The sequence below is a fragment of the Pan troglodytes genome, chromosome 15, assembly GCF_028858775.2.
Source record: "Pan troglodytes isolate AG18354 chromosome 15, NHGRI_mPanTro3-v2.0_pri, whole genome shotgun sequence".
NCBI lineage: Eukaryota > Metazoa > Chordata > Mammalia > Primates > Hominidae > Pan > Pan troglodytes.
In genome coordinates, this window is record NC_072413.2 from 57,909,087 (window position 1) to 57,935,163 (window position 26,077).

The following is a 26,077-nucleotide window of genomic DNA, read 5'->3' on the forward strand; positions in this document are numbered from 1 at the left end:
AAGGTGATTAGGAGGTGGGGTGTTTGGGGAGGTAATTAGATCATGAGGGTAGAACCCTCCACAGGGATTAGTGCCCTCATAAAAGAGGCCCAAAGAAGCACATTTACCCTTTCTCCTAGGTGAGAACACAGTAAGAAGTCAGCAGTCTGCAACTCAGGAGAGGGCCCTCACAAGAATCTGTGACCATGCTGGCACTCTGATTTTGGACTTCCCAGCCTCCAGAAGTGTTAGAAAATGTCTGTTGTTTATAAGCTACCCACTCCATGATATTTTGTTATAGCAACTCAAATGGAATAAAACATACTCCTTCTCAACTCCCAAATGCTCCTTTAAGATGATTATTGTTTTGTTTGTTTGTTTTTTAGAAACAGGGTATTGCTTTGTTACTCAGGCTGAAGTGCAGTGGCATAATCATAGCTCACTGTAAACTCAAACTCCTGGGCTCAAGTGATCCACCCGCCTCAGCCTTCCTGAGTAGCTGGGACTACAGGCATGTGCAAACATACCTGGCTAATTTTTGTATTTCATTTTGTTAGAGGTAGGATATCACTATGTTGCCCAGGCTTAAAATGATCATTATTAATTGTATAATGCTCCTAGTCCCTTCCCAAGATGCCAATATGTTGTTAAACTGTTTGATTCCCTCACAGGATAGTGCATTTTATTACTTACACCAAACTTCATCTATCCCAATTGTTGCCTGTCTTAAAAATGTATTCTTCCTCTATAAGTTACACTTTATTTCTAATTATGGCCTTCAATTTTTTTTATTTTAAGAAGCACTTGTTCAAACCTTTCTATATTTGTAATGACCTGTTTGCTGCTCATCATCCACAGGTCAATTGTCAGACAGAATATACTAACCTGGATGCATATTTTGCTACATTTCCTAATGACAATCTACTAACCCATCTACCTCATCATAACAATTCACTAATTCCTTCCCCTAAAACAAAGCACTGCACAGAAAACAGAAAATATAGCCTCCACGTATATTGCTCCTGTGAATCAAAAGGCAAACTCTTTGCTTTGGTGTGTACAGGGAAGATCTCTGGGACAGCTTCCAATGTGTCAGGGAGCAGAGCAAAGCATTCAGTGACTGACAATGGACACTAGGGAAACACAATACAAGTTAGATGCAGAACTCCTCCAACAGGTGACTTTGGCTCAAGGGCTCCCCACCAACCTGGCAGAACATTTCTTTGAACTGTACCATAGTCTGAGGTTCTCTCTATCCAATCCTTCCTTCTTTCTCTCCTTCCTCAGGTATCAGGTCTGCACTGTGGTCTGATGACTCTTCCTACCTTCTCCTGCTCCTCTGCCCATTATATCTTTTGCCAGTCAAATCCTATCTACTTCTCAGGAGACCCTAACTAATGATTCGACAACCTGTCAACATACACACAATCCTTGCACTGCTAAAAAAACAAACAACAACAACAAAACAAAAACAAAAACACCCTGAAGATCACTTTCTAGAGCCATCTAGAGGTAATCAGTCCTGCGGCATTCTGCTTCCATTTATTCCCTCCATTTAGCTCTACCCTTCACCTCCAGCAGCAGAGACAGGGACCTAGAGTACACAATGGAAAATGTGCTATATTCCTACTGGCACCCCAGCTAGCTCTCATAGCTGACAATAGGAATCTATGAACTAGATGGACATATAAAAATGTGGATAGATCTTAAAATAGCATGGAATAAAAAAGGATCAGAATAACATTTATAGCGTGATACCACTTATGAAAATTAAAAATAGACACACAAATAACACTGCCTGTTTTTCAAAGATAAATACATAACTAAAAGTATGTAAGAAACATTAAATATGGTTGGGATAAGGGTGGGAGCTGGATAAAAAAAAACTGGAGAAAAAATAAGAGAAGGCTTTTGTATAGACCAATGATGATGATGTGCTTCAACCTGAGAAATATAATCAACGTTATAAGCCTAAGGTCTAAAGGACAGAAAATAAAAGAGGAAGAGAGGAAAGACTTCCCCGACACAAAGAACTGGTGAGCTCTCCAAGGAATTAAGACTACTACCCCCGCTTAAATTCACTATCCTCAATTTGTTGCCTTAGAGCTAAGTACAAATATATCTGAAACAGAGGAAATGTCTTCTTAAAATTCCATTCTGGCTGCCTTTTAAGAAAAGCTTGTCCATTAATTATATATCAACAAATCATGAACAAAGGCTATTTAGCATTTTTAGGTAGACCCATTAGAAATAGCGTTCTGTTGGTCTAATTAAAACTTTACTTCAGAATAATCCCTAACTTTTAAATGGATCTTAATACACATGCGTTGCTAGGCATCAATAACAAGAGAGCCTCTGTTGATGACTTTATAAGCACCACATAATTATATCTTCCAGTGACAAAGTAAACCCTAAGTAGTGATGCATTTGTGATTTTTATGATATATCAAATTTAAATGTGAAACAGTAAATTTTTACAGATAAAATCATTAGCTGGAAAGGACTCATTTACATAAGGATCAAATGTCTACACAAATATAAAAATCGAATTAGCATTTAAAACCTCCAGACTTGGTTCTCTGGAAGTAAAGGCACTATTAAAAGGGAGAATTGAAATTAGATGTCTCCACAGTTCTCTACCAATAAGGATAGGGCTGTTTTGAAAAATAAATTTAACAATCTATTTAAAAGGTTCTAATTAACAAATAACTCTGTAATTCAAGATTTTCTTATTTGGGTCTGCAAAGTCACCTCTATTTTGTTAAAATAAGTGATTCTTTAATTCAGGATATGATATAGCAAATTTGCTATAATTAGTGGTAATATCTCTTTCCAGTTGTTTTCAGATTCAAGATGCCTTTACCCATAAATAAACAGATTTAAATTAATATGGCTTGGCCTTTGTCTAGGAGTATGATCAGAGGTGAATGAAATGAAGTCTTATTTCAATTAGATGATTACTTAATTTGCTTGACTCTTCAGTAGTTTCAATTTCCAGCGTTTTTTGTTCAGACATAAAACCTTATAATAAAGCTACTTTAAAGTGAGAAAAGGAGATTAACAAAAATGATCACTCTTTTTGCATTGCTTCTATGGCTTTTAACTGTAAGCATCTTTTGCTTCAAACAACATTTCGAATATGTGAACAAAAGGCGATTCTTTTAAGACTTACCCTGTGGACAAAGGCTTTATTTTGGCAAGTCACCAATAGTTCTTAAGTCTACAGCTATGCAAGAACTCAGACTCAGTTGCTGACCGGCCAGATCCTTGAGCTTTACCTAGAATAATAACAATCTTAAAATTATTTGTTTATATCATGTAAAGAAAACTGTTAGCTCTCTCCTAGTCTTTCACTGGTCAGGAAAATCCCAATAGATTTCTAAAAATATACTTTGATAATGTTTATACTTTCATCCCAGAGCTGGACCCCTCAAATTAAGAAACTTAGTGTAGATAATTCGCTGAACTAGTTTCTGTTCAAATTTCTATGTCTAAAAGTGTAGAAATCTCAACTATTATGTTCTAATTCGTCTTTATACTCTATGAAGAAAACTTCCCCAAAGACAGGTCACCTTGTTCAACTACATTTCAGAGAAGATAATAGTAAAAGTAAAAACTATGAATCTGACTTTTCTGGCATTAGTTTGAAACCCCTAAGCCACAAATAACTTTAATTAGCTTATTTCTAATTATCTATTAATGACAGATAGAAACAATTTTCTGTGAAATAAGAATGTAGAGGGAAAACCAGTTAATTTTTCTGTTTATGTATCTTTACAAACGGTCTATATTACAGACAAAGTTAATTGAATAAAGGCAAATATGCTGAAATTGTTGACAATTGTTAAATGAGAATATTCCTAAAATCTGAACTTTTTCTTGGGAAAGCAGTTCAAAACTATAGTCTATTTAATGAGGTGGCCATCTGGTGACAGAAAGGAGCACTACAGACAATATTTTGCATTAACATCACAACTATTCTACACAAACCGACTGAACCACATAAAAGAGAGCACAGTCCAAAAGAAACATAATTCAAGTCATACATGCAATTTAAAATTTTTCTAACAGCCGCATTTTCAAAATAGAAACAATAATTTTAACAATATTTTTTATTTAACCCAATGTATCAAAAATATTATTTCAACATTTAATATGAAGATTAATAACGAAAGAGTTTATTTTTTCATACTAAGCCTTCAAAATACAATGCGTACCTTACAGCACATGTCAATTTGGACAAGCCACATTTCAAGCGATCATGGGCCCTGCGAGTCTGTGGGTAGCGGCTCACCCTGCTGGACCGCGCAGATCCAGAGAACGACACGAGACCTGCGGTTGCTTTGGTTTGCCTTTTACTAAGTTCATTTCTCAGCCTCTCTGCCCACTCTGAAAAGTCTCCCCTTTCCCCCCTTTTAATTCTACTCTATTTTGTAAATTACTGTTGTCTCCTGAACATTTTGGAATGCTTAAAAGGCACTCAAAAGCCTGTCCGAGATCGACTAGAAGACCCTCGGAAGGTCCCTCTCTTCTCTGGGCCTCACTGGGCGTTCGTTTGCCCGCGCCGTCCTTCCATTCGGCTTGCCGGGCGCGCAGCGGCTTGCGGCTGTGGTCAGCCACCTTCCCGGGAGGCGGTGGTCGCTGGCCGCGGGAAGGATGCCGCGCTGGGGGTCGGGGTTCGTCCTGGCTGTCACGCCACCTTGTGACATCACAGGGCCATGCCCTCGGGGCTCAAGGCCACAGAGGCTCCGCGCTTCCAGGACCCGAGAGCTAAAGATAATCAATGGGAGAGAGCGAGACTGGAGGAGGCAACGAATAAGTCCCCACCACCTTGCCCATAACGTGTTGCTTTCGGTCACGTTCCGCGAACTGGTGAAGGTAAGTGAAAAGATAAGCGCAGGTACAGAAAAACCTGCCAGGGAGAAGCTCCCGCCGTTTCCCAGGAGCCCCAGCGGGGGTCTTCCGGTTGGACCCCTGCTTCCGCTGATTGGTTGGAGGTCGCCACCACGTGATGCAATCCCGGGTCGGCCTCCGCTTCCCCCCCACCCTTTTATCCCCCTCCCCGCCCCTTTTCTCCCCCTCCCCACCCGGAGGTCGCCGGAGGCGGAGATCAGGTTACCTAGGCAACCGCCACAGGCAGTCTGTACACACCAGGCCTGGGGCGGGAAAGGGTTTCCTACCTGCTGCTGCAAGACAGGGATTGGGAAATCGGAGTGGACTCGGACTTGAATCGGATTGCCCCGGAATCCATCCTCTCTCTGTGATAAGGTCAGAATCCGTCACCTGGTGGCCTTCGGGCGTACATCACCGGGAGTCTTTGATCCCCTCTTTTTCCTTCCAAGCCATACCAAGGGGAAGACGCCAGTGAAGCAAAGTTGAGGTCAAGGGAACTCCGTAATGGTGCAATGGTGATGATAATGATGAAAGACAGTGAGGTGGCTTTACTGAGGCCGTCAGGGTACCAGAACAAAGTTCAAGAGAAGGAAAGGGAGGGTGGCCTACAGCCAACTATGCAGACTTTACTGCACCAATTAAGATTCTGGGCTGGAAAAACCAAGTGCTCCCTAACCAAACCTGACACTGCTCATCTAGAGAGTGTAGGGGTTTTATTTGGACCATCAGTGGTAACTGATGGATTCTGATCCTTTTATACCCAAACGAGGAAATAATTTGACCCATACAGGACTTCTACTGGGCAGAAAAAAAAAAGTTTTCTCAGAATGACATCCTAACCAACTCTCACGGCAGACAGAAACCATGGTCCTTTTTACTCTATCATTATACTCTGGTCATGGAGAACGATTATATCTTTAAATTATACCATATGCCTGTGGCATGACAATTAACCCATTAAACAGTTTTTTTAACAACTAGCATGTGCCAGACAGTGAACCTCTGATAGGTTCACAGTTTCTGCCCTCAATGAACATGTAACCTAGTAGGGAAGAAAGGCCCGTAAACATTGTTTTACAGTGTGACAAGTGCTATACAAAGAGTATGTGCAAGCCTTAACCAGAATCACAAGAAAGAGAATGCTTATAATACTACCAGAGAGAATGAAAGTCTTCAAAGAGAAGATCTTTGATTTAAATCTTTAGGGAAGTATGGAGTATGCCATACAGCCAAGGGAAAAGGACATTTTAGGGAGAGGAAACAGCCCATGCCAAAGTACAGAAACATCCCATTCAGTTCCAGAGAACTATAGTTGTGGCCTGAACCTAGGGTCCTCTGTAGAGGTTGTGGTTGATGAGCATGTGAGGTAGGCAGGAGTCAGAGCATGGAAACCATTAATACCTTCCAAAGGGGTAAAGCATGAGCAGATTTACCTTTCAGGAGGCTGTCACAGTAGTGTAGAGGATGAACTTGAGGGAAGACGGACTACAGGGAGGACATCCAGTTAAGGGGAGGTGATGAGGGCCTGAACCAACGCAGAGGCAATTGGAATGAGGAGGAGGAAAAAAAATGTGGTAAGACCTTTAAGAGGTATATGCAGAAGGATTTAATGAGTGAATGAAAATAGGGGGATAGAGTCAAAGATTGGTTGAGGATAATAGCTCAACCAATAGAAGAATGGTGGTGTTACTTTTCAAGAGAAGGCATACATTAGGAGAAGGAGGCTGGTTGGAAAATATAATGAGTTCAATTTTGAACACACTGAATTTGAGATGCCTGTGGCACATTCAGATGGAGCTTTTTCATGTGGGCAGTCGGATTTTTTTTTTTTTTTTTTTTTTTTGCACAGAAAAGAAGATAAGGATTTTTCACCATGAAGAAAACAATTGGTTTGAAAAGCACAAAGTAGGCCAGGCGCGGTGGCTCATGCCTGTAATCCCAGCATTTTGGGAAGCCGAGGCGGGTGGATCACAAGGTCAGGAGTTCGAGATTAGCCTGGCCAATATGGTGAAACCCTGTCTCTACTAAAAATACAAAAATTAGCCGGGTGTGGTGGCACGCGCCTGTAGTGCCAGCTACTTGGGAGGCTGAGGCAGAAGAATCACTTGAACCTGGGAGGCAGAGGTTGGAGTGAGCCCAGATTGTGCCACTGCAGTCCAGCCTGGGCGACATAGTGAGATTCTGTCTCAAAAATAAATAAATAAATAAATAAGAAAGAAAAAAGAAAAGAAGAAAAGCACAAAGTAAGTTTGAAATAACAAGTAGAGAGAAGCCAAGGAGAAAAGTTGAACCAAAGAAGAAAACGTGAAGAAGAGAGTTGTCAGCATTGTCAAATGCCATGTCAAGGTCAAGTTGAGAACCGAAACATGTCCGCTGTCTTTGGCCATTAGAAGGTTATTGTTGACCTTGTAGTGGCTTGAGGTGTTCTCAGTCCAGATGGCAGTGAATCCAGGACTGAATGCAGGTAGTGATGTGTTGCTAATGATTATCTAAAAGGTTTACCATAAAGGTATCTAAAAACAGCTATTTATAGAAGAATATAGGAGAGACTTTTTAAGATATGAAAGACTTAATATTTATATACAGAAATTAAAGAACCGTTGACAAGGAAATTTGGCAATAAATGAAAGAGGAAAATTTGACAGCAGTATTCTGAAAGAGACAGATAAGGATAGGATCAATACATAGGAAAAGGGATTTGTTTTGGACAAAAGGAAGAACACCTACTAAGACAGGAGTCAGAAGGGAAAGAAAAATACGTCTTTGAGAGGAGGGAAATAAGAAACATACATTTGATGGCACCACTGTTCTCTGTGAAAATGGGGTCAAGATCATCTACTGAGAGAGAGACCTTGAAAAGAGTGGTGAAAGTTTAGAACAGTAATGTCATGAATCTCGAGTCTCTAGTCCCACTCTCCTAGGAGAGGAAATTGAGGAAAATATAAAACATTTGTTGCTGAAGATCTAACTGAAGTTAGAGGCAATGCATTTGTAGTGACTTCAGCTCCATGCTGGTTAGGTGAAATTTTCCAGTAGCAATCCAAAGTGGAAAGATTAATCCAAGATATGCAGTTTGAGGTGTAAAAGCTATAGAAGTTCCTGGTGGCTTCTGGTTTTGTGGGGGAACTAGAGATGACCTTTAGCCTCTTAAATGGGCCAGCCCTGAAAGAGCTTCGAAGAGCAGGAGAGTAGTTACAAGCTGGCCAACAGGACATTCACCTCTTGATGAATTCAGTAACTTCATCTGGAACCCTTGAGTCCATTTGTAACTGGAGAAAACATACAAGACTTGTAAGTACCAGGAAGGCCTAGCATCCTTGTGATTCAGAAATAGTTATACAACTTATAGAATTTGGGGTTTTTTAATTAAATTGTATTTTTCTAATTAGCTGTTGAATTAGAATAAGATTTTCTGCTAAATAAGTGCATTTATGAAGAGAAAATAAGTTGAAGTGAGAGGTAAGATTTGTATCCCAAATAGGCATATTTTTCTTCCAAGGAAAAGTAGTCTCAAGTAAATGGAGAGCTATCCCTTGTTCTTGAGGATGACTCAAAACTGTAATATGGAAGTTCTCCCTAAATTAATCTTTACAATGCAACCTCAGTCAAAATCCCAACTGAATTTTTTTAAACTAAATACAAAATAATCATAAATTTTATTTGGAAAAATAAATATGGAAGAATATCCAGGAAACTGCCAAAAAAGAACATGAGGTGGGAATTTAAAATATAAATCACAGTAATTAAAACAGATACAGCCAGGCGAGGTGGCTCACGCCTGTAGGCTCACGCCTCCCAGCACTCTGGGAAGCCGAGGTGGGTGGATCACGAGGTCTGGAGATCAAGACCATCCTGGCTAACACGGTGAAACCCCGTCTCTACTAAAAATACAAAAAAATTAGCCGGGCATGGTGGCAGGCGCCTATAGTTCCAGCGACTCTGAAGGCTGAGGCAGGAGTATGGCGTGAACCCGGGAGGTGGAGCTTGCAGTGAGCTGAGATCGCGCCACTGCACTGTACTCCAGCCTGGGCGACAGAGCAAGACTCCGTCTTAAAACAACAATAACAACAACAAAAAACAGACACTCGTGCAGGAATAGTCAGAGCTAATGAAAAACACAGATTAGAAAGTCCAAAATTAGGCCCCAGTGTATGTGATCATTAGAATATAACAAAGAGAATGATTTAATTCCTTCTACAATAGTTATCTTGGACAAAGGCAAGATAACTTAGAACACCATTTGGTGAATTTGGAGCTTTGAAGGGAAGCGTTTGTCCTTTGTGTGGTGGTGGCCAGCTAGGCTATCCTTTGGTAATCACAGACTTTAATCCAGTATATAAGGGTTTCTCTTTCCACGAGTAGAGGTGCTGCAAAACACTTTTTAAGCTTGGTGCACTATTCAAATAAATCTGGAGAGGTAAGACTATGGCCTGCATCTATGTATGGGCCTTTGATGGAGCTTCCAAATTCTTTCAGGTTGCTTTCTTGACTGGCTTCTCTTGCAGCCTATGCTGTAATATCCTGAGGTTGTCCAAGAATGGAGTAAAGATGAAATTGCCAATGGGAAGCAGGGAAGGAATGCACGGCATTTCCTTCAATATAGACCCATCATCTAACCACTGTCACCACTGCCTCTACCACCACCCTACTCCAATCACCATCCTCTCCCACTTACATTATTACAACTGCCCATTAACTAGTCTCCCTGCTTTCGCTCCAAACCCTACAATCCATTTTAAATACAGTAACCAGAGTGATCTTTTTCAATACTTATGACAGTTCTTGTTACTCTTCAACTCAAATCCTCATATAGCTTTTCATCTTACCATAATAAAATACAAAATCCTCACAGAGTTCTACAAGATAGCACATGATTTGGCCCTGAAATACCTCTCTGACCTCACATCCTACCATTATTTATTTCTCTCAGTGTACTCCAGGCACATAATTTTCCTTGCTATTCTGCAAATATGCCAAGTATACTCTCACTGCCCCCCATCCCAGCTTTTTTTTTTTTTTTTCCATTTGCTGTTTCCTTTGCCTGTATGCATTTTCTCCAGATTCCCGCATGGCTCACACTCACACTCCCTTATATCCTTCATTTCTTTGCCCAGATTCCACCTTATCATCTGATAAGGTCCTGATCTTCTTTTTCCTCCCACCCCTGTCATTCTCTGTCTGGGGTTCTGTCTTATGCCTTCAATATGAATATTAACAATGAGTCAATGAATGAACAAAGAGTCCAATGTATTAGGATAATTTGCTGGCTGTATTTTTCTTTGTGGTGCTAGCTTGGGTCCCATCCCTCCTTCTTGACTCAGTGTCTTCGTCCATTTTGTGCTGCTATAATAAAATGCCTGAAACTGGACAATTTAAAAACAACAGAAATGTATTTCTCACAGGTCTAGAGGCTAGGAAGTCTGAGATCAAGGCATCAGCATCTGGTGTCTGCTTCCACGATGATGCCTTGAAGTCTGCCTCCTCTGGAGAGAAGGAACAGTATGTACTCACATGGCCAAGTCAGAAGGGCAAAAAAGGGATGAACTTTCTCCATCAAGCCCTTTAAATGCACAGCTAATGGGCAGCTAATGCCATTTGGAAGGGGAGGAGCCCTCATAACCAAATTACCTCTTAAAGGCCCACCTCTTAATACTATCATATTGGCAACACCTGAAGTTTGAAGGGGACACATTCAAACCATAGCATTCAGCATGGTAGGGCAATGTCCTCAATTTACAAAGCATGAGTACAAATACAGACTGTGTGCAATTTTCTGGTGCATTTCTCAAACTCCTTTGATTTGGTCCCTTATATACAATACACAGCTACCCCTTCCCAACCACTGCTTCTCTCAATTTGAAGATTTTTTAGAATTGTTTGGTGAAACTTCTTTCCCTGGTACCTTGAATTTTGGTCTGTAATATGGTTTGGCTGTGCCCCCACCCAAAATTTCATCTTGAATTGTAATAATCCCCACATTTCAAGGGCGAGACTAGGTGGACATAATTGAATCATGGGGGCAGTTTCCCCCGTGTGTTCTTGTGATAGTGAATTCTCACAAGATCTGATGATTCTACAAGGGGCTTCCCCCTTCACTCAGCTCTCATTCTGTCTCTTGCTGCCATGTGAAGAAGGTTGGTTGGCTTCCCCTTCTGCTGTAATTATAAGTTTCCTGAGGCCTTCCCAGCCATGTGAAACTGTGAGTCAATTAAACCTCTTTCCTTTATAAATTACCCAGTCTCGGGCATGTGTTTATTAGCAATGTGAGAACAGACTCTGGTTTGTGTTAATGGGCTTTTTTCTCAATCTGATGTTGTCTGTGTCATATTTAAACACTTTTCTCAATATTTCTGGCAATCATTGCTCTTTTTGTAGCACTGCTATATTCTTTTCTTGTTTTCATATTTCTGTAGTCATTCTAGTGGGATTTGGGGAGGGAAGATAGGTAAATACATGGACTCAAATCATCATCTTTTTTCTTAACATTTTAATTTATGTATATACCAGCACATGTACATAATTTTGCATAAATGAATAAAAATGAGCATATAAATGCCTTTAAAATAAAAATTTAAGTAGAATTTCATTGAAGTATAGCATACATCCAGAAATCACACACATCATAGGTATCTAATTTTATTTTCAAATTGAACATAACCAGCACCTAGATCAAAAAATACATTGTTATGAACACTCTATAAGCCCCTCTTTTTGCCTCCTCTTAGTTGCTCTTCCCTGAAAGGTAACCAATATCCTAACTTCTAATACTACAGTTTGTTTTAAAATCTTACATGAATTGAGTCATACTCATTATGAGTATTACTCATTGTGTGTCTCTTCTTTTGTTCAACATTTGTTTACGTGAAACTCACTTATGTTGCAAATAACAGTAGTTGTTTCTTTCTCATTCCACTTTTAGGTAGAAACCCCAAAGAAATTTGTAGCTATGACCTGTATGACAAAATGTTCAGAGAAGCACTATTTAACCCCCAACTGGAAACAGTCAAAATGTGTACCCATAGTAGAAATAATAAATAAATGTCTATACATTCATACTAGGCAATTCTAAACATGCTTTTTTAAAAGTATCATTTTTTCTTTTCCATTTTTGCCTAGATCTCTCCCATCCAGCTTTACATTTGTGTTCTGGCCACAAAGGCTTTCACCTGCCTCTAAGGAAACTCATATTAACAACTTAGTATATATCTTTCCATATTTTCTCCTGACAATAATTATACCTATACATGCATTTACATATATACACATGTATACACACATGCCTATGGGGGAGTTGTTATTGTAAAGAAAGGGATTATACTGTATACCATTTTCTAAATCTCGCTTTGTCAGTTCATTATATTAAAGGCAGGATTCTTATATTTTTTAGATAGTATGTATCTGGAATAATATACAGAAAATATTACAAATTATGAAAGTTGGATTAAGTTTCATCCAACTGAAGTATTAGTTGGTTCATATTCTCTAGAATGAAGGAGAAGTTGGAGTATTTATTTTAATAAACACTTATTACTATGCCAAAAATGTTGCTAAGCCCTAAGGATTCTTCTCTTTGCAGTCTAAGTATACTTAGAGAACTGTGTTCACGTTTAGACACCGCAGTGTAATACAAAGGACAACCAGAGCCTGTTCAAAGGAGAGAAACATGAGTATATAGTGAGAGAACTAACAACTTGAACTGGGAGTAAGATAAGAGTGTAGATGAGAGATGACCATTTTCTTCAAGTATTGAAGGCTCATCGTGTGGAAAAAAAGTTATACCCAGGAGGTATACTGACAACAAAAGGGAAGGAATTATGGAGAGAGAGATTTAAAATTAAAATAAAAAATAACCTCCTAACAGAAAACTCCCTCAGAGTTTATACAGATACTTGGTAATATACTATGTGAAGATTTCAAACTACAGTTGGGTGGTTCAACCTCAGTAGCTTTAAGGTCTATTTCAACTTGGAATGACAATGACTTTAATATTTATTTCATTTTTTCATTTTCCTTAACAGTTATAATATTATTATCACTGTTTTTAATGGAAGATGATTGAAAGTGAAAACCTAAACCAAGAAGAAATAATTAAAGAACTGGTGAGTCAAAGTCAAATTTCTTTTAAATAACATTTGCAGTAATATAAAATGGAAAGTTTTTATGCTCCTTTCTAGAGCTGGAAGGGTTACTTAGTCATTTCCTCTACCTAGTGACTTTTGGAAGCAGAGAATAATCATATATGTGATATAACTTTCTCTCTTGTGAGATTACAAAAATGGCATCAGTGCAGTTAACAATTTATAATTTCTAATGGTAAAAGTCATCTTTTAATTATTTAAAATAGGTAATGACCAAATTTCTTTCCTTTAAAACAGTGTTTGTGCAATGGCTTATCTTATGAGATGGTTGGACAAGAAGGATCAGATACATCAAAGTTGGAGATGTTTTTCTTAGGGTATCCTCGTATAGTTGGATTATCATTATTTCCTAATTTAACGAGTCTTACCATTGTTGCTCAAGATATAAAAGAAATTTCAGGGTTAGAGCCTTGTTTACAACTTAAAGAACTTTGGATTGCTGAGTGCTGCATAGAGGTAAGTGTAAACATAAAACCTCACATGGAGTATTTTATTCTGAATTATTTGGCTTTAGAAAAATAATTCATTGAAATATATGCATAAGGCATGGGTTAAGACAGATAAATGAACAAAGGCTAGAAATTGATTTGTACAAAGGAAAAAATAAAAATAAGGAATTAGAACATAAACATATTCTACTTTTTAGTAATCAAAGCAAATCAAATCAAAACAGCATGTTACTGTTACAAAACAGACACACAGACCAATGGAACAGAATAAAGAACCCAGAAATAAGGCCACACACCTACAACTATCTGATCTTCGACAAAGATGACAAAAACAAGCAATGGGGAAAGGACCATCTATTCAATATATGGTGCTGGGATAACTGGATAGCCATATACAGAAGATTGAAACTGTACCTCTTCCTTATACCATATACAAAATTAAACTCAAGATGAATTAAGGACTTAAATGTAAAACCCAATATAAAAACCCTGGAACACCACCTAGGCAATATCATTCTGGACATAAGAACAGGCAAAGATTTCATGACGAAGACACCAAAAGCAATTGCAACAAAAGCAAAAATGGACAAATGGGATCTAATTAAACTAAAGAGCTTCTGCAGAGCAAAAGAAACTATCAACAGGGTAAACAGACAATCTACAGAATGGGAGAAAATTTTTGCAAACTATGCTCTGACAAAGGTCTAATACCCAGCATCTATAAGGAACCTAAACAAATTTACAAGGAAAAAACAAACAACCCCATTAAAAAGTGGGCAAAGGACATGAACAGACACTTTGCAAAAGAAGACATACATGTGGCTAACAAGCATAAGAAAAAAGTTTAAAATAACTGATCATTAGAGAAATGCAAATCAAAATCACAGTGAGATACTATCTCACACTAAGACAGAATGGCTACTATTAAAAAGTCAAAAAAAAAAACAGATGCTGGCAAAGTTGTGGAGAAAAAGGAATGTTTATACACTGTTGGTGGAAGTGTGAATTAGTTCAACATTGTGGAGAACAGTGTGATGATTCCTCAAAGACCTAAAAACAGAAATACCATTCAACCCAGCAATTCCATTACTGGGTATATACCCAAAGTAATATAAACCATTCTATCATAAACACACATGCACGTGTATGTTCATTACAGCAGTATTCACTAGCAAAGACATGGAATCAACCTAAATGCCCATCAGTAGTAGACTGGATAAAGAAACTGTGGTACATATACACCATGGAATACCATGCAGCCATAAAAAAGAACAAGATAATGTCCTTTGCAGGAACATGGATGGAGCTGGAGGCCATTGTCCTTAGCAAACTAACCCAGGAACAGAAAAGCAAATACCACCTGTTCTCATTTAGAAGTGGGAGCTAAATGATGATAACACATGGACACACAGAGGGGAACGACAGACTCTGGGGCCTACTGAAGGTGGAGGGTGGGAGAAGGATCAGGAAAAATAACTAATGGGTACTATGCTTAATACGTGGGTGATAAAGTAATCTGTACAACAAACCCCCATGACAGAAATTTACCTAAATAACAAACCTGCACATGCACCCCTGAACTTAAAATAAAAGTTCAATAAATAAATAAATAAATTGATTTGTGCAAAGGAAAAACAGAAATAAGGGATTAAAACATAAACATATTCTACTTTTTAGTAATCAAATCATAACCAGTACTACGTAGTAATAAAATTGGTCCACTTAGACACTATTGGCTGTGTTGAAATTATGACATCTATTTTGAAAAGAAATATTGCAAAACATCAAGAGCCATCACAGAAATGCACAGGGCGTACGTTTTGTCTTAGAAGTCCCTACACTAAGATTTTATCCTAGAAAAGTTAACTCAATAGCAGAAAACAACCATATGCACGAAGCTACTTGTTGCAGCATTATTTATAACTAAAAATTTGAAACATAAATATGCCATACATCAGGTAATTTTTCAGAAAATTATTATAAACTTGAAATATTTCATAATTATTAAATATAATTTGAAGGATTATGAAAACATTTTAGTCTTAATTTAAAGAGTCCCACAAAATTGTGTGTGCATTAGGATTATAAAGTGCTTACATGGTTATAATCATAACCACGTGATCATAATCATTTCTATATGATTATAATCATAACCATATAGAAATATGATATGTGATATATATGATTACAATTATAACCACATATAAATAGATATAGGGTTGATCAAAATTTAAAGAGAACATGCAAAATTGAAAATAGTTGTATTTAAGTGGAAAACATGGAATATATTTTTTTCTTTTAAAACAGTTCATTTTGCTGGATATTGATTTTGCAATAAAATATGATATTTAAAAGAAAATATACTTAGAAACCTACTTCATTGGAAGGATTAATAGCAAAACGTAAACTAACATTATTCAGTCTCCTTTTCTTTTACAGAAAATTGAAGGTCTTCAAGAATGTAGAAATTTGGAAAAACTATATTTATATTTTAATAACATTTCCAAAATAGAAAATTTAGACAAATTAATCAAATTGAAGGTTCTTTGGCTGAACCACAATACAATTAAAAATATTGAGGTAAGATAATAATTTCAATTATCTATATGTAAAGCCAGTTACTACTGAGAGTTTAAACCACAATGTTCAAGATCATATTGTGGTTAAAGGCCAAACTATTCATGACTAGTACAATTATTGTTGTCAAAAAGAACTAACATGTATATAGCATTTTATAAGGTACAGAGGGCATTGTGTACATTACTTTCTTTACTCTTTACAAGGCTAAGAGGTAGGGCATTGTTATTCTTTCTTTGAAGGTTTAAAAATAAAAAGAGGTTTAGATAAGTTACATAACTTGCCTACGATTATAAATATACTCTGTGTGATGTATTCTTTTTCCTCCTACTCCTCCTTTTTTCCTCTCTACTCCGCTTCCTGTTCCCTCCTCCAATAATTCTGAGTTCCAGTATAGAGAACAAAGGTGGCTTCTTGGAGGCACTCATTTCCTTCTGTGCTTGTGGAGTACAAAGTACCCTGTGCTCAGAGCACCTGCAGAACTAACCAGATTAATCAGAGATGATTTGTAAATGTTAATTTTAATTATCTGTTCTAAATTATATGTTGTCTAAATTTTTAGGGTTTGCAAACTTTGAAGAATTTAAAAGATCTCAACCTTGCTGGAAATCTAATAAATAGCATTGGTATGTACTATTTCATTTGGAATCTGAGATAATGCTATAATCATTTTTTATCAATATAAAAAGCACATGCTTAGATTTTTTTTCTTTTAGGCTTTTTTCTGTGACATTTGCAAAGCATATTGAAACCTGTGAAAATATTACTCATTAATCAGTGGTTACTAATTATACAATGGTACCATTAGTCTATTTATATGCAAGAAACGATGGCTACATACAACTCAGAAGTATGACAGAATATGAACAGAAGGTAAAATAATTGAATTCTTTTCATCTATTTTTTAAAGGTCGATGTCTTGACTCCAATGAACAACTGGAAAGATTAAACCTTTCTGGTAACCAAATATGTTCTTTCAAGGTATGTTTAAGTGGAATAATTAATTTTTATTTATCATCCTGAATCATGAACCATTGTGTTGCAGAAACTGTACTAAAAAGTCCCCCATTAAGGAATAAGTTCATTATTTTGGACTGATGCTCCAGGAAATTTGAAAGTCATCTGACTACATTGGCCTTAATGATCTGACACTACTAAAACCAAACAAATAACTATTTACCTGGCTCTTAGGATACCATTTTCTCTTAGTTTTCTTCCAATCTTTCTGGCTACATCTCTTCAGTTTCTGTTCTTTCATCCTCTCCTAGCATCTAAGATATGGACTGCCCTTGGTCAGTACTGACATCTTTTCTCATTTCTGTCTGCATTCATTCTCTAAATAATCTCATCATGCCTTAAGACTTTAAATACCCTTTATCTACCCTTTAAACACCCTTTATCTACCCTTTAAACTAGTACCTTTACTTTCCTTAACAACTCTCCAGAACTGTACACATATCTTAATGCAAACTAATTTTTCCTCTACCAGACCTTCTCCTGCAGTCTTCCTCACCTCTCTAAATGGAGACTCCATTCTTCCAGTAACTTAAGCCAAAATCCTTACAGTCATTTGTGACTCTTCTTATTCCTTCATACCCTCATCCAATCCATCAGCAAGTACAACTGGGTGCACCTTCAGAATATGTCCAGAGTCTGATCACTTCTTACCACCTGCATCACTACCAAGCTGATTCAAGACACTATCATCTCTAACCGGCATTAATGAAAAAAATCTTCCTAACAATTTTTCCTGTGTTTGTCCTTTCCCTACTATAGATCTGTTCTCCACACAGAAGCCTGATGGAACCTTTAAAAATCTGTCAGATAAAAATCACCCTTCTGCTTAAAACCCTCCGTCGCCTTCTCATCTATTTCAGAGTAGAAGACATTTCATATAATGGGGCCATAAGACTACCTAATCTAGCCACCCCACCACCCCTACCTATCTCTTTGACTACAGTTTCTACCACTCTCTCCCTTGTCCAGTTTCAGCCAAACTGGTCTGAATATACCTAGCACACAGTAATCTTACGGCCTTTGCACTTGCTGGAATTTTCTTTCCTCATATACCTGCATGGCTCATTTCATCGTTTATTTCAAGTCTTTTTCAAAATATTGTGTTCTAAGTGACACCTTTCCCTCCAAATTTAGGTGTAATAGGAAAACCGTCACAACCTCCCCAACCTGCAGCACTCCCTATCACAGTGCCACTGTTTCATTTTTCCTTTTGGCACATCCCTTACTAGAATACCAGCTCTCTGAGTACAGGAACTTTGCCTGTTCTCTTCATTGCTGTATCCACAATCCTTAACACAGTGTTGGACATGTAGTAAATCTCAATAAACATTTTTCAAGAACATGAATGAAAGAGAAACAACCAAATAAAGGGACTTAATGTTTATCACATATAATGTTGGTTAAAAGGTGGCATTTATAATTTTGACAGTGTAAGATTGAAGGTGCATATTCAAACACATCCTCTAGAAAATACTGAAGAAAGATAGGTAAATTTACTATAGAAATAATTTTGAGTTCATAAGTATTAAAGTAGGCATTCTTTTACTCAGGCAAAAATATAAAAATACCAAAAAGCTATAGAATGAGGCAGATTAAGTCCCTTAAAAAGAAATGTAAACAAAATTGTATTAGTCAAATTCAAGAGGAAATATTTGATAAGAACTTTGAAGTGTCAACAGAATTTGAACAAGCATTGGTGGGAGGATCTTCTGGGTAGCAGGGCGTGGGCATTCTAAGAAGGGGAAAACAATATGTACAAAGGCAGGTAAGTGAGAAATCAAGGGGTATATTTGAATAACACCAGCATTGTCATTTGACTGGAGTATAGAGTATATATAGCAATATTGGAAGTTAACACTAGAAAGGTCAATTGGGTCTCGAATATAGACTGTATTTTATAGACAACAGAGAGCTGTAAAATTTTTGAGCAAGAAAGTGATATGATCAGAAATGTTCTTTAGGGATAGTGATCTGGAGTTAGTGTTTATTGATTTGGAACAGCTAGAAGAAGAAAACCCAGTCAGGAGATTCCAGGAATAATCTAAATGAGAAATTATGAGACTATGAATTGGAGTGTTAACAGAAAAAAAAAAGAAAAAAAGAAGAGGAGGAGGAGGAAAGATGAGGAAGAAATAGATGCAAGAGACATTATGGTTGTTGAATTTGCAGAATTTCACAGCTAGTAGAATGTGAAGAACTAGAGAGTCCAAAATGAATCTGTGATTACAGTTCTTAGAGCTCAAAAAATACACAAATCAGAAAAAAAATAGCTAGTTTGGTGGGGGTGAGGGGAAGATAATGTATCTGGTTCTGGATATGTTGAGTTTAGAATACCAGTGGGGCCATCCAGGTGAAGATCTGTACACACAACACTGAGAAATGGGTAAAGAGCAGTCATACCTTACAATCTTGGCATAACAAGCAAGAGTGTGAAGCGATGCTTAGGGCCATGGCAAATTGTCTCTACCAACATTGAGACCATCAGATAAGGGATCAGATTAAACATGTGGAAAAGAAGCCATGATAGAAACCAGAGACACTGAGAGGATGGTAACAGTTGTGACAGGGACAGGCAGTAAGATAGATAACAAGATTGTGTGTGTGCACGCATGCACGTGCACACATGTGTATCTTTCCCCTTCTAGTTCTGCCAGCTTAAGATACTACACTAAATCTTTAAATCATACTTACTATATGGAAATTCTAATTATCAGGCTGGTAAACACATCATAAAATTAAAACAAACCAACAAAAAACCTTTGAAATAATTCTTACTTTTAAAAGAGCTCTTTTAAATCAATTAGAAACAAATAATCTAAAATACCCAGTAGAATAAAGGATAAGTGAGCAGATAATTCATAGAATTGAACTCCACATGACTAGTAGATTCATAAAATAATTTTCAATCCTACTAAGAATGAACAAAATGAAAAATAAAACATGATATAAGGCCGGGCATGGTGGCTCACGCCTATAATCCTGTCACTTTGGGAGGCCAAGGCGGGTGGATCACTTGAGATCAGGAGTTTGAGACCAGCCTGGCCAACATGGTGAAACCTTGTTTCTACTAAAAAAAAAAAAAAAAAAAAAATAGCCAGGCATGGTGGTGGGCGCCTGTAATCCCAGCCTACTCAGGAGGCTGAAGCAGGAGAATCGCTTGAACCTGAGAGGTGGAGGTTGCAGTGAGCTGAGATTGCACCACTGCACTACAGCCTGGGTAACAGAGTGAGACTAGGTCTCAAAAAAAAAAAAAAGATATAATTGTAATTGATAATAAATTGATAATATTTTATATAGTCAACATTTTATAAACATGTTACTCTGTGCTAGAAAGATTAGGATAAGATGGGCATTTATATGACATTGGTAATCATTAAAATGATAGAACTTTTCTAGAAAGCATTTAGATAATGTGTACCAAGTCCTTTAAAAAGGCTTCTATCCTTTGACCTATCAATCCCTCTTTTAGTAATCTATTCCAAGAAAATAATGTGAAATGTGCATAAAGCTTTATACTTAAAATAGGCTAAAATTGCAAAAGAGATCAGAGAGAGCTATGAACATTAAATTCAGAGTGCTGTGGGAACATATAAAAGGGAGACCTAGCCTTGTTTGGGATGTCAGGACAAGACATCCTTGAGGAGCTAATGTTGCAGCTAATGATATCAGACGTGAGTAGGAGTTGCCCAGGCAAAGACCCTTCCAGGCAAAAGTTAGAGCATGTGTGGAGGCTCAAGGTGGTTGAAAGGGGTATGGCAGATTCTAGGAACTAGAAATACTGTGTGACTTGATCACAGCAAGGGAAGCAATTATGACATAAGGCTGAAGAAGATTAGTTCAAGATTCTGGGAAAATAAGGCATTGCCCTGCCAAGAAACTATATGGAAGTTTATCTTACTCTGGCTAGCCATGGCACCCTTATGGTGGTTATAAGCCATGGCTGCATAGACAGAAAGACCTCTCAGGTCTTGCTCTGCCTCATACTAGAGGCAGCATAATACGGTGGAACATGAAGTTTTGGTGAAATAACAATGTAAAGTACCTAAATAGTGACCAGCACATAGTAAGGACTCAACAGATCCATTGTTTTTATTATTTTATTACCATTACTTTAATTACATTGAACTGCTGTATTTCAGTATCTTCATTTTAAAAATGATGATAGCAGGATTATTATAAAAATTCATTGTGTGGCATAATATTTAAAAAGGCTTTTTATGGCATTATGACTATCATAAAAACATTGAACGTGATTCACAGGAAGTTTTACTATCTTCATATTAAAAATATTCCTGGAACACTATTATCTTAGATTTTTATCTCTAACCTTTCCTCCTACCCTAAGTAGATAACTATCTTATCATGGTGGTGATTGAATCAATTCTGTGCCCACCTTCCAACCATACCAGGCACCAGAGCACTAATTTTCAGTGAGATTTTGTGCCTTTGTAAACTCCAGTGTCACCTGAATTTGGAATGTAGTTGGGGGATTTCTGTGTAGGACTTCAGAGTTTATACCCACCATCTGCTAGCTCAGACTAACGGTCAAAGGAAACATAGCAACCCAGTAATCAAGTGGTTTACCTTCTTGCCCCTGCAGAATTTGACCAAATAATTCTCTGCACAGCTCTGTCCATAAATCTTCCTTTTAGAGCAACTCTGCTTAGTCCTCCTCCCCGCATAGGCTCAGCCCAAGCCTCAGGTCAGACCAGTGAGCCACATTCTCACTTGTCCAGAGAGAGTTTGGAAATACATTAATTGCCTCAACCTGTATTACTCTTGCTTCCAGCAACCTGACTTCACTATTCTCTTTTCCATTCCATTTTTACTATAGCTTTAGACCTAATGCTTCCTAGTTCTTCCTTTGGATTTCCCTTAACTCTGATTCTGATTTTTCTAGCTAGCATTGCATCCTTTCAAGTTTGACCCCACCACAGTACCCTCTTACCTCAGGCACCATCCTGGTAATGAGAAAGGTATGAGGATATCCTCGAAGTTGGTTGAAAGTAATAATTAATTTACTTTACATATTTATTTAGTGCCTGCTGTGTTCTAAGTGCTGAGTGTTGAGAATACAATGTTAAACAAGACACAAACCTTGTTCTTCACAAGTTTATCACAGGGTTAGCAAATGTTTTCTGTAAAAAAAAAAAAAAAAAAAAAAAGCCAAATAGAAAATATTTCAGGCTTTGTGGGCCACATGTAGCCTCTACTGCATATTCTTCTTTGTTTTTTTTTGAATACTTAAAAAATGTAAATAACATTCTTTGTTTGTAGACTGGAGACCAAAGCCCATATAGACCCTTGGCTTATAGACACAAGCATTTGGCAATAGGGTATAATAAAATCCATACCAAAACTAAGCTCAGTGGCTAAAAGAGCTCATAGGAGGAACATCTATCCTAACGCTGGGGGATGAAACAAGGCTCCCAGGGAATATGACACTGGGTTGGGCTCTGACAGATTAAAAGGTGAAATTGGGGTGAAGTTCAGGCCACTCAAAAGGAGCAGCATGAGTAAAGGTCTAAGGACAAGATAGGGCTTGGCACATTCCAAAACTTCAATTGGTTCAATATGGCTAAATCATAAAATATTAGGGTTTAAACAGGAAGAGGCAAGACTGAAGAGTTAATCAAGAGCCAGATGACAAATAAAGGAAAGTATAAACAATGACTTAAACATCAGGAAAAAATATGTTAAGGAGAAACATTGGACTGAGAGTGCATATCAATCCCTCCTCATCCATAGGTCGTGAGAAAACTGAGGCCCTCAAAAGAAAGTTAGGCTTTAGTTGACCATAATAGGTAAAACAGGTGTTTATGGAAAAAACAAAACAAACAAAAAAACCAAAAATCAGGAATTCCATGGTGACTGTAATGAACAGGGGATCCCATAGCCTTTAATGAGTAGAGCAGATCTGGAGGCAGCGAGGATGAAGAGGAGTGTTTCTAGGTGATAAGTACAGGAAATAGGGGTGAAGAAAGCAGAGACCTACAGGTATCCTGGGGGCAATTAGCAAGAGGGGCTGTGTAGGGGAAGCAACGTATTAATGAATAAATGTGCTCACATCACTGGCTTCAAGGTTCCAGCTGGAATACATGATTTAGTAAATATTTAAAAGGCATAGTGGTGTAGCATGTTGTTTAATTATTGTTGATATTTTCTTCAGGAATTTAGCTTGTTTTTCAATAGAGAGAAACATTTTAGGCATCTAAATCACTTTAATGTATTTAAGCGCATAATTAGAATGCATTAGACTATGGCTGATCTTAGGTGTTCAAATACTGCCTTTAGAAATGACAGTCACAATTAACTGAACATTATCTTTGCTGGCATTTTAGGAACTCACGAACTTAACCAGGCTGCCTTGCTTAAAGGATTTATGTCTGAATGACCCTCAATATAAAACCAATCCAGTTTGTCTTCTGTGTAATTATTCCACACATGTATTATATCATTTGCCTTGCCTTCAAAGATTTGACACATTGGATGTGTCAGCAAAGCAAATCAAGGAACTGGCAGATGTAAGTACATCCCTAATCAGGCATCTGTGATTTCAGTTTTATTAGTTAACGGCTTCTTTCTGGCCATGTCCACATACGGTAGGTAGGATTATCAGTTCAGTTCTTGTTGCCAAGTCTGCTTTTGCCCTAGTGAACTGGATATTACACTTAAAAGTATATAAATAATAATATTAATACTAGAATCTTAATTTTGATGACAGTACTGGAAGGTGAAATAATAGAATAATAATGTTTCTAATCTATACAAAACAAGAAGGAAATTGAAAAAAATCAGTGTTAAAAATAATTAGACTAGTGCCATATATATATACATATATATACATATATACATATATACACACATATATGCGTGTATATATACATATATACATATATACGTATATACATATATACACATATATACATATATACACACATATATACATATATACACACATATATATACATATATACATACATATATATATAAATTAAAGCTTAAATAACAGAAATGTAACAACCACTTCTCCTTTGGAATATTACATATCAAAATTAGAAAATATCTATGGTTTATGGTAGTCTACCAAGGATTAGGTAGATTTTAATCTAATTAAAGATGGTTTGTGATTCTCTGAAAGTTTAAGTAGCTGAGGACATCAGGGGAAGAGAAGTAACAGATGAAGACAGGAGTGGTAGAGGCCAGATTATGTGAGACTGTAGACTGTTGTAAGGACTTTGGTCTTTACTTTGAGGAAGATGGGGTCCACTGGAAAATTCTGATCAGAGGAGGCGGGACTAAGATGACTTATGTTTTAAAAGGATCCTTTTGAATAATGGATTAAGAATAGAGAGTTAGAGGGGGAAAGTTGAAAGCAGAGAGACCAGTTAGGAGATTATTCCAGTAACTTAGACGAGCAATGTGGATGGTTCGATGCATGTTCATAGAGAAAGTGGTAAGAAGTCAGATTCTGGTAGCAGTTACAAGATGGAACCTATATGGGTTTACTGATGGATTGAATATTAAGTACAGAGGAAAGAAGTAGAGAATAATTCCAAGATATTGGCAGGAGCAATTCAAAGAGTAAGTTGCTATTTGACGACATGAGGAAGAGTATGGGAGGTGTAGGTTTAGGAGGAAGAATCATGATAACTTTAGGCATGTAAAGTTTGAACAATTTTTTGAATATCCTAGGGGACATGCTCAGTAAGTAGTTGGATATATGAGTCTACTATGTAGGAGAGTTTCCTAGATTGGGGGTATAAATTAAAATATGATAATTGAAAGCAGAAAGTTGGTACTTAAAGCTGTGGACTGGATGAGTCACCGAGGGAATGGTATAGAAGAGAAAGTGTGTCACTTGGGTGTTAAATGTTGGGTAGAAGAGAAGGAGCCTGCAGAGGAGACTGAAAAGGAGAACTAAGAGAGGCAGGTTCATTCTGACTGAGATTCTCATACATTTGGTTCAGTCTTGTAAACGTCAGGAGTAGCATAAAGAACAAAAAAAGGAATTGTTAGACAGTTTCTGACATCTTAAATTAAGTCATTATATTTCATTTTCTTATCATAAAATATTTATCCTCCCTTTACCTTTTAAGGCACAAATAGGATATATACTATAGTCCAACTTTTGATTCAGACCAAAATGATTTTCAAATTCAAAGTATTTTTAATTTATGGATTGATATAGATTTATAAAATGCTTTCTTCCCTACTATGCATGAGACAAATTGTGGCAGTTCTTTGTGATAAACTCTTGAACAGAGTGCTATTGATTCTTCAGATTTTCACCTATGACTGTGAACTAGTTTGTGTAAACTACAAGTGGCAGGTAAAGTCAGAACCTACCAGGAGGACCACCAAAGAGTTAGTGCAAGACAGAGGGAAGAACATATGGATTCAAATCAGAAGACTTGGATTCAAGCCCCCAACTGAATGTGCCACTACTGAAGAGCTCAGTTTTCTGAACTGAAACAAAGATGATGAAAATAGTATCTGCTTTTCAGTACAGGGTTGTTTTGGGGAGCCAGTGAGTTAATGTACATAAAAGCCCATTTTAATTGTTAAGTAGTATAAAAATAAGTGCTATGAAACTATAGTTGAATATAATTCTGTTTATGACTTTGAATTCTTTTTTGGCCACCTAAGATGCAAAGGGATCAAATTTTGTCTTAGTACAAACATGCAACTGAATTTAGCATTATAATTAGTCTAATTTCTTTTTCTTAAAAGTTTGTTTTAACAGGTGTGGAATTCTACCAAAGTCTTTGAACGTGACTTTGACATTAGTTTTTTAAAGTCCAAATACAAAAAGCAAGTTGCATGTGGTCAGCCTACAAAGTAGATTTGCTATATAGTTACAGTTTATAAAATAGTCTTCCCTCTTTCCCCAAAATCTTACTATATACTCTCAAACAAGGACAAAAAAAAACCCTTATTGATAACTCTTATTTATTTTTATGACATAAGTGATTTTGAAAAAGTTTAGAAATAGTAAAATATCATAATTTTTGTTTCTATATG

General features: G+C 37.1%; 1 protein-coding gene across 10 annotated transcripts in view; it reads left to right on the plus strand.

Moving 5' to 3' along the window:
* The first annotated feature begins 4,686 nt into the window (after positions 1-4,686).
* LRRC9 (leucine rich repeat containing 9) overlaps positions 4,687-26,077 on the plus strand; it is a 145,352-nt gene continuing 123,961 nt past the window's right edge. For 2 of the 10 annotated variants that reach the window (XR_010151140.1, XM_016926931.4), the window contains exons 1-7: positions 4,996-5,247; positions 12,891-12,971; positions 13,248-13,466; positions 15,899-16,039; positions 16,599-16,662; positions 16,947-17,017; positions 23,395-23,577. Coding sequence is in view for 9 of the 10 variants with exons in the window: in XM_016926931.4 (XP_016782420.1) it covers positions 12,924-12,971; positions 13,248-13,466; positions 15,899-16,039; positions 16,599-16,662; positions 16,947-17,017; positions 23,395-23,577 (726 nt within the window). In the remaining variant the exon portion in view is untranslated. Of the gene's footprint in view, positions 4,858-4,995; positions 5,248-6,763; positions 6,848-10,274; positions 10,372-12,890; positions 12,972-13,247; positions 13,467-15,898; positions 16,040-16,598; positions 16,663-16,946; positions 17,018-23,394; positions 23,578-26,077 lie in introns of those variants that run through there. The other 8 variants (XM_063793484.1, XM_016926932.4, XM_063793483.1 and 5 more) reach the window with 8 other exon arrangements.